The sequence below is a fragment of the Leiobunum rupestre genome, chromosome 2 (genome assembly GCF_980474605.1).
Source record: "Leiobunum rupestre chromosome 2, qqLeiRupe1.1.hap1, whole genome shotgun sequence".
NCBI lineage: Eukaryota > Metazoa > Arthropoda > Arachnida > Opiliones > Sclerosomatidae > Leiobunum > Leiobunum rupestre.
In genome coordinates, this window is record NC_143385.1 from 41,682,669 (window position 1) to 41,690,422 (window position 7,754).

The 7,754-nt window shown below is 36.7% G+C and overlaps 1 protein-coding gene across 8 annotated transcripts in view; it reads left to right on the plus strand.

Annotated features, from left to right (window-relative positions):
* Positions 1-6,897, plus strand: part of sick (sickie) — a 363,513-nt gene extending 356,616 nt beyond the window's left edge. For 6 of the 8 annotated variants that reach the window (XM_090165613.1, XM_090165608.1, XM_090165612.1 and 3 more), the window contains 11 exons: positions 159-349; positions 1,150-1,348; positions 1,618-1,777; positions 1,842-2,032; positions 2,858-2,951; positions 3,017-3,091; positions 3,217-3,388; positions 3,754-3,969; positions 4,036-4,107; positions 4,586-5,111; positions 6,662-6,897. In XM_090165613.1, the coding sequence (XP_090021739.1) occupies positions 159-349; positions 1,150-1,348; positions 1,618-1,777; positions 1,842-2,032; positions 2,858-2,951; positions 3,017-3,091; positions 3,217-3,388; positions 3,754-3,969; positions 4,036-4,107; positions 4,586-5,111; positions 6,662-6,823 (2,058 nt within the window). In that variant the 3' untranslated portion in view covers positions 6,824-6,897. The remainder of the gene's footprint in view (positions 1-158; positions 350-1,149; positions 1,349-1,617; positions 1,778-1,841; positions 2,033-2,857; positions 2,952-3,016; positions 3,092-3,216; positions 3,389-3,753; positions 3,970-4,035; positions 4,108-4,585; positions 5,112-6,661) is intronic. The other 2 variants (XM_090165609.1, XM_090165611.1) reach the window with 2 other exon arrangements.
* Positions 6,898-7,754: the final 857 nt, after the last annotated feature.

Below are 7,754 nucleotides of genomic sequence, written 5' to 3' on the forward strand. Positions count from 1 at the left end.
TACTGTCCCGCGAAACGGTAGGTCCTGGAAGGCGGATTTGGATCTCTATTTATTCAACCTCATTGGATGTATCTTTAACTTCGTCAGGGAGGTTAAACCGAAACGCAAGCCTGCTGAAAAATATCAGATGCCTAATATTGGATTTCATTGTTTGTTAGTTGCGAAGTTCATTCAGCAAAGCGTTCTCGAGGAGCAGAAAGAATCGACACGGTTCCGTTTCCGACGTGGAAGACCCGAAGCAATTCCTGTCAGATTCTTCGACGCCCAACTCTCCGCTCTTAGGGAACTATCTGAACGGACAAATTAATCAATTCAACAACAAGATCACCGACACGAACAGAATGGCCGAGTAAGAACGCGACTAACAGCCAAATTCCATTGAGCTCCTCCGAGTACGCTAAGTCGAAAGCATCTTCACGATCTGTTTATTGAAAGGCCGTCACCAACGTAATTTGATCTTGTTGAGAGAGAAGGGGAGTATATTGAGTTGAAAATACCACAACGTCTCGTCTAACGACTAATAAATCCTGTTCACTACAATGCGTCATCTATTGAATCTTGACATTTTAATATAGTCTATAACTCCTGTTTAAATGTTAAGATATTGAAAATTTAAAACGAAATAATTATATTGATCTCACGAAATAATTTGTTTATATAATTTATTATATCAGGGAATTTGAATATGGGTATAAAAATCAGGGAAAAGTCAGGGAATTTGAAAAAATTGTCTCAAAATTGAAATTAAGATCCTTGACATTTTCAAGGATCTTAATTTCGGTTGCAAATAGGAAACGTTCACTAAAATATAGGTGAAAAATTACAAAATCTTTGCACTAAATAAGTCAGGAAAAATCTCCAGAGATGGTCAGAAGAAACCTGGAAAAGTCCGGGAATTTGATTGTGAAAAAACGTGGCAACCCTGTATATGTAGTTTGGGGTACCAGTATAGATGACGTGAACAGTGTATTGAGTTTCACCTCGCCCTGAACGAACGAGTTGCGCGATAAACCTGACGGTGCGCCGACCCATCAATAAAATGATCGTGGTATCTTTAGCACTCTGGCGACACTAGGAGGGGGCCAAATGGAAATTTATCTAAGTGACCGCTCAAATGTGAACGTTAAATTTAAAACTTTTCGCTAATAGTGTACACTTCGATTACCTCAGAAATGGTAAAGAAAGGAGGGATAGTGAATCAAGCGGCACCGAAAGCAAAGACGACCAGGCGGAAGACCTCAAGAAGCAGTTGCGAGAAAAGGACATGGTGCTCACGGACATCCGCCTCGAAGCGTTAACGTCGGCTCATCAATTAGAAGGGCTACGAGAAACGTTAAACAAATTAAGGGTACGACCGCAAATTTCATTATCTCTCATTAAGGAATACAATTTTGTTGAAACGTGGTTAATTAAACCCTAAGTAGTAGTTCAATGTTACCTTGAGAAATCCACCTGTGTGCAAATTAAGCCATTAAGCCTCATCAGAGCTTTATCTCGAATTAAAAAATTTCCGTGATTTAACTAATGGTGAAGGACCTTCGTTTAGTTCCTACATCGAATTAAGCGTGAAGAATTAACGTTTCGATATAAATAAAAAGCGTAAAATTTTCTTTGCAGAATGAAATGGCTGGGTTGAAGCAAGATAACGATCGACTTCAAAGGCTGGTCTCCTCCAAATCATTGGCTTCCTCGCAAAGCTCACTGCCGTTGAGAAATAGCGTCGAAAGCTTAGACAAAAGACTGAGCGTTTCGGAGCAGTCGGAGCATCAAAGTGTCGGTAAGGTCCAACTCGCTAATTACGCTTAAGAAATTTTTCGCTGATTTGTCAATGTTTCCGTCAGATGTGTACCTCAATGATGCAGCCAACGATCGAGATGGAAAGCGAGTGGTCATTTCAGTGTTTCAAGGATCTCACGGCGATTTCGACAAGTTTAAAACTGTGGCGAACAATCGGGTGTTAATTGGCTCTGTGATAGTTAGTGGGAAAACCAAATGGGACCTTCTCGACAACGTCGTTAAACGAACGTTCAAGGTAATATTACCCCCGCCTCCGTTTTTCAGCAGGTTAAGCCAGTGTTAGAAAACGTGAATGTACACGCTTATAAGGTTTTCTGTTCACGTTTTCGAAGGGTGGCATAAACTGTGTTTCCCATTTAGTATTTGCCCACTTAGAATGCCCGTTTCCATTGCAAAATACATTCAGGGTTCTTACAGACCGGGAAAACCTGGAAATATCAGGGAATTAGATTGTCGAGAGAAAAATTCTGGAAATATTAAAATTTTCTAGCCAGGGAAATCAAAACATTTATGATAGTTTAGAAAGTTTGTCTTAAAGAGTACAAATTTGAATCAATTACTTTTTTATTAAAGATCTAACTTTGTTACTTTTCGTTGATAGTAATACGGAAGCCATTTAGCAACCTCTTCATGAAAATATTGGTTAACATAAGGTGCCATTACCCATAAAAAATCAGTGAAATATCTTTGGGAAAACCTGTAAGAATCAGGGAAATATCACTGGAAAACTTGAAAGAATCAGGGAAATATTTTTTAGAAAAGCTAGATAAATCAGGGAATTATCCATGGGAAAACCTGTATATATCAGGGAAATCAGTTTGCTAATAGTTGTTTGAACCCTGTACGTACTATTAACAGTTACGAATATGTTTTTGTGCAAAAACGATATAGGTAAATATTTTTTTTAAATTTAAATTATGGAATATGTCAATTGTATAAAGTTGAATCCCTAACTTATAGTCAACCGTAGTAGACGTTTCATATTAAACAGAACAAAGAACCATATCTAAGGCCTTAAGAATTTTCACATTTCTAAAATTTCATTTGAATTTTTCTGTAGGAATATGTCTTGAGAGTGGATCCAGTTTCTAATCTGGGTCTGAACGCCGAAAGCGTTTTCAGTTATCATATTGGAGATATCGTTCGTTCTAAAGGTAAACTCTTTAATCTTTATTTGCATGTTATAAAAAGTATTATTCTTAAGGAATTTTCTATTTAGAATCTGAACTTCCAGAGCTCCTTCCGTGTGGATATTTCGTGGGAGAAAGTTCCGACATTCAAGTAGTCATTAAAGGTACATTTACTTATCATTAAATAATAGTTCTGCCATTTTGTCGTTAACTCGAAAATCCGTTAACTTTAAAATCGATTAACTTTGAAATCTTTAACTCGAAATTTATAATTTTTACCAAATTTTAGGAACGAAACAAAATTCTGTGGATGCCTTGGCATTTGAGACTTTGATACCAAAGTCAATCGTTCAACGGTACATGTCTTTGTTGACCGAACACAGGAGAATCATCTTATGCGGGCCAAGTGGCACCGGAAAGACATATTTGGCGCAAAAACTAGCCGAGTTCTTAGTTCTCAAGTACGTTAACTTTAACAGACAGTTTAAGCAACTCACGGAAAATATCGAATCGAATATCAACGTCTAGCCACGTCAAATACCAAACCAAATATTTAAAACGTCGAATAGTTTGATTAAACTGATTAAATACCAAATTCGAATGTTTTGGTCTTGGTTTTGGACTATTTGAAATACTTAATATTGTCTACCTCCTTTCCAAATATTCGACTATTTGATTAGCAAAACTAACATTTTTAAGATGTATTCGGTCGAATTATTTCTTTTAACCAGATATTTTGCGCACTAATTCTGATGGGTTGCTAAAACTGTTTCATTATAACACTTATCAATTGAAATTAACTCAAACAAATCTTGATATCAATTAGAAATGGTAAAGATTTGGTCCCAGGTACGGTAGCTACCTTCAGCGTTGATCACAAGTCTGCCAAAGAACTCCGCCAATATCTTTCCAACGTCGCCGAACAGTGCGAGAGTAGTGACGCCGCCGATCTGCCCACAGTCATCATTTTGGATAACCTGCATCACGTTGGATCTTTGGGTGAAGTTTTCAACGGATTTCTCAGTGCCAAATATCACAAGTGGTTAGCTTTCTTATTTTAGTGTTCAATTTTAATTTCTGAAAATCTAACTTGTCTAATTGTTCATAGCCCTTTCATCATTGGAACAATGAATCAGGCAACATGCTCTACTACAAATCTACAACTACATCACAACTTCAGGTACTTTTTATCTTTAAAATACGTAATATGACACCTTAAGTTTATATTATTGTGCCAGACACCCAAAGTCTATATTATTGTGCCATAAAGATGACACCATAAGTCTATATTATTGTGCCATAAAGATGACACCATAAGTCTATATTATTGTGCCATAAAGATGACACCATAAGTCTTTATTATTGTGGCACTATAAGTCTTTATTAGTTTGCCATAAAAATGTCACCTTAAATCTATATTATTGTGCCATAAAAATGACTTTTCCTATTTATTACACACAAAGGTTTTACTTAAAGCTTTTGTGACACATACTTTGAATCTCTTTTACGTCAGTCTACTTTCGACAAGCCTTTCTAGACACTATCTCTAAGAATTGTTTTAGCTGACACCATTAATGGAATAACATTATAAACTTATGATGACACCATAAGTACCATAATTAACTTACGAAAAGCCTAATATTGTAATTTCCGCTTAGGTGGGTTCTTTGCGCGAATCACATGGAACCCGTAAAAGGATTTCTGGGCCGCTTCTTAAGGCGGAAACTTCTCGACGAAGAAATTCGAAACGGAAGTAGAAACCCAGAACTGACTAAAATAGTAGATTGGATGCCAAAGGTTTGGCAGCAGTTGAACAAGTTCCTGGAAACCCACAGTTCATCGGACGTCACGATTGGACCACGACTGTTCCTTTCGTGTCCACTAGACGTGAATAGCTCCCAAGTTTGGTTCACCGATCTCTGGAATTACAGTATCGTGCCCTACCTCCTGGAAGCCGTCAGGGAAGGCTTGCAGTTGTACGGGCGAAGGGCGCCCTGGGAAGATCCAGCTGGCTGGGTCATCGAAACGTATCCTTGGGCCTGTTCGCCCGGCTCCCGAGATTGGCCGCAGCTCTTAAGGTTGAGGCCGGAAGACGTTGGTTACGAAGGACATCCAGGCCCTGGAGGAATGGGGGCCACGAAAAATCTGCACTCAGGCGGAAGTGACGTCGAAACGGATCCTTTGGTAAGACTTCCAACTGGTTCGATTCTGTCAAATGAAAGCGGCGATTTCTCAATAGTGCTTTCAACCATCAACTGACCAAGATATTCACGTCGTCATTTTCAGATATCTATATATATATAAATTAGGGCTGTGCGAGTACTCGGTCTCGAGTCCGAGTCGAGTACTCGGACTCGGACTCTGACTCGAATATTTTAATTTTTATTACTCGAATGGACTTGCGAGCCGTTCACCGAGTCCTAAAAATTACTCGCAAGTCCAATTTTCTTAAGACGAGTCCGTTATTTTCCACCGAGTCCGTCATTTTTATTTGTTTATTTTTTTTGTAAAAGTCCCGTATTGGCGCTGCGGTAGCGTTAACGCAGTTTGTTTAGTCAGAGGTCACATGACTCACATGGTGAATAGTTCTTGTAGTAAGTTTTAGTAACCAAAAAAAATCCAGATTCCAGATATTAAAACATTTTTGAAGAAAATTTTAATTACTTAAATTAGTAAATTAGTAAAATTACTTCTTATTATAAAAATTGTAGATAAGTAAATTAAGTATTTTAAATATTAATTACTGATTTAATTTTTAGGATGATTCTGACTTTTTAGCAATATAAGGCTTAGATAGGGCTCAACTGCAAATTGGGGACTCTGAATTAATTTATGACTCGAATTGGACTCGCGAATAAATTTAAGACTCGAATTGGATTCGGAATAAATTTAATGCTCATACTGGACTCGTTCGGAAATTTAAGACTCGAATATTGCTCGTGGCTAATTCTTAGGGACTCGAAGACTCGAATGAGTACTCGAAAGTGGGACTCGCAAATTGGTGAGTCCAATTTTTTGGGACTCGGACTCGACTCGAAATCCAAAAAAGAGGACTCGCACAGCCCTAAGATCAGGTTTATCTTTAATATTCCCCTCACCCAGCAATCTGATTTCCAATTTTATCGGATTCATTTTCCCAAAATTACCGATCTCAACTGATTTGCTATATATCATCGGGTTGCGTTAGCCGAACTGTTATCTGACTTGCAATATAGTGCTAATCAAAATAAACTAATTAAAATTTCGAAAGGAATTTATCGAGGGATGTGTAAAATCTTAAACCGTGAGGCATTTGAAATCTGCTCAACTTCTATCTGTCGAATTTCAATTTTTTTTCGGGTTTCAACTATCCGGTGTGCATTTTTGACCCATGTCCACTGATCTGATAAAATGTGAGCGTAAATGCAGAAAGGTGAAATATATCCTAGCAAACCTAGCTTAATTCCTAACTCGAAAGGTTAAATACCCCTTTGCAAACCTATCTAAATTCTCATCTTCAAATGTTTAATACACCTTTGCAAATCTAGCTTATTATCAACTCGAAAGGATAAATACCCTTTTGCAAACCTAGTTTAATCCTCAACTCGAAAGGTAAAATACACCTTTACAAATCTAGCTTAATTCTCAAATCGAAAGGTTGACACTATGTCGAAAACGGTGTTCTCTCATTTGACAAGATTTAAATAAAATCTGAAAATATCTTTCAAAATGTAACAAAATTGATCGAATTTCAGCTCAATATGCTGATGAGGCTTCAAGAAGCCGCGACGTATTCCAGTCCTCACAGCAACGACAGCGATTCCACGAGTCAAGACGGTCACAGTAGCTGCAGCGGCGGAAGCGGTGTTCTGCACGCTGACGACGTACTCAACGCTGGAATTGAGTCTACTCTTTGAAAACCTACTTTCATTTTCTCATTATATTTTAAATAATTAGTGCCTTAAATTACTTTAATCTCCCTACATTTATACCATAAGAAACGCACACGAATGGCCCTAGAATGAAATTAGATCGGTAGGAAGTGTATCGGAAGCGTAGCGGAACGAAATTTAGAGAGAGTAATAGTGAAGGGATTGTATTTTCGAGGGGAGCTTACAGATCCTAACGACGGAAAAGCTTTTAAATGCGCGCTGAAGGTGAGATTTTTAGATACTGGGAATATACATATAATTAAACCCCATTTTAGTAAAAATAAAACACAAGATTAAATTTCGTAAAAATGAAATGGAAATTTATATACTGTATTATTAACATTCTTTACGTAGTATTAGTCAGATGTTTATAAAATCTAAATGAATGAAATGAAACTAAACATCAAACAACGTGAAAGAAACGTCATTTTGAATGTAAATTTTCACCCTTTTTACAGGTGATCGTTTATATTCATTGGCGTTCTTTCGGTATACATAATTATATATAAAAAAAACTTTATTCTTTCTTACTTTCTAAAAAATCATTTTTTATCACTTAAAAAAACGTAAATCGTTTCTTTAAATATGTAATGAGTATATTAGTCTAGCGTTTATTTATTTCATAAATTTTAAATAACCTATTGTGGTTTAGTATATAGTGTTGTTTTTAAATAACACAAAATATTGCCAAAGATGTTCACTGTAAGAAACAATAAATGTTCTTGCCCCAAGAAATGTCTTTTTTCATTTAAGTGTCAAGATCATTGCTTTCAATAAAATATAACAAGATGTCACAACCATTTTGGTGCACACAATGAACTTTGAAGTGTTAAGCATATCTTACATATTATATTAGAATTTAAACTGTATAATAACTTAATAAGCGCATTATAACAACCTATCATACATACCTTAA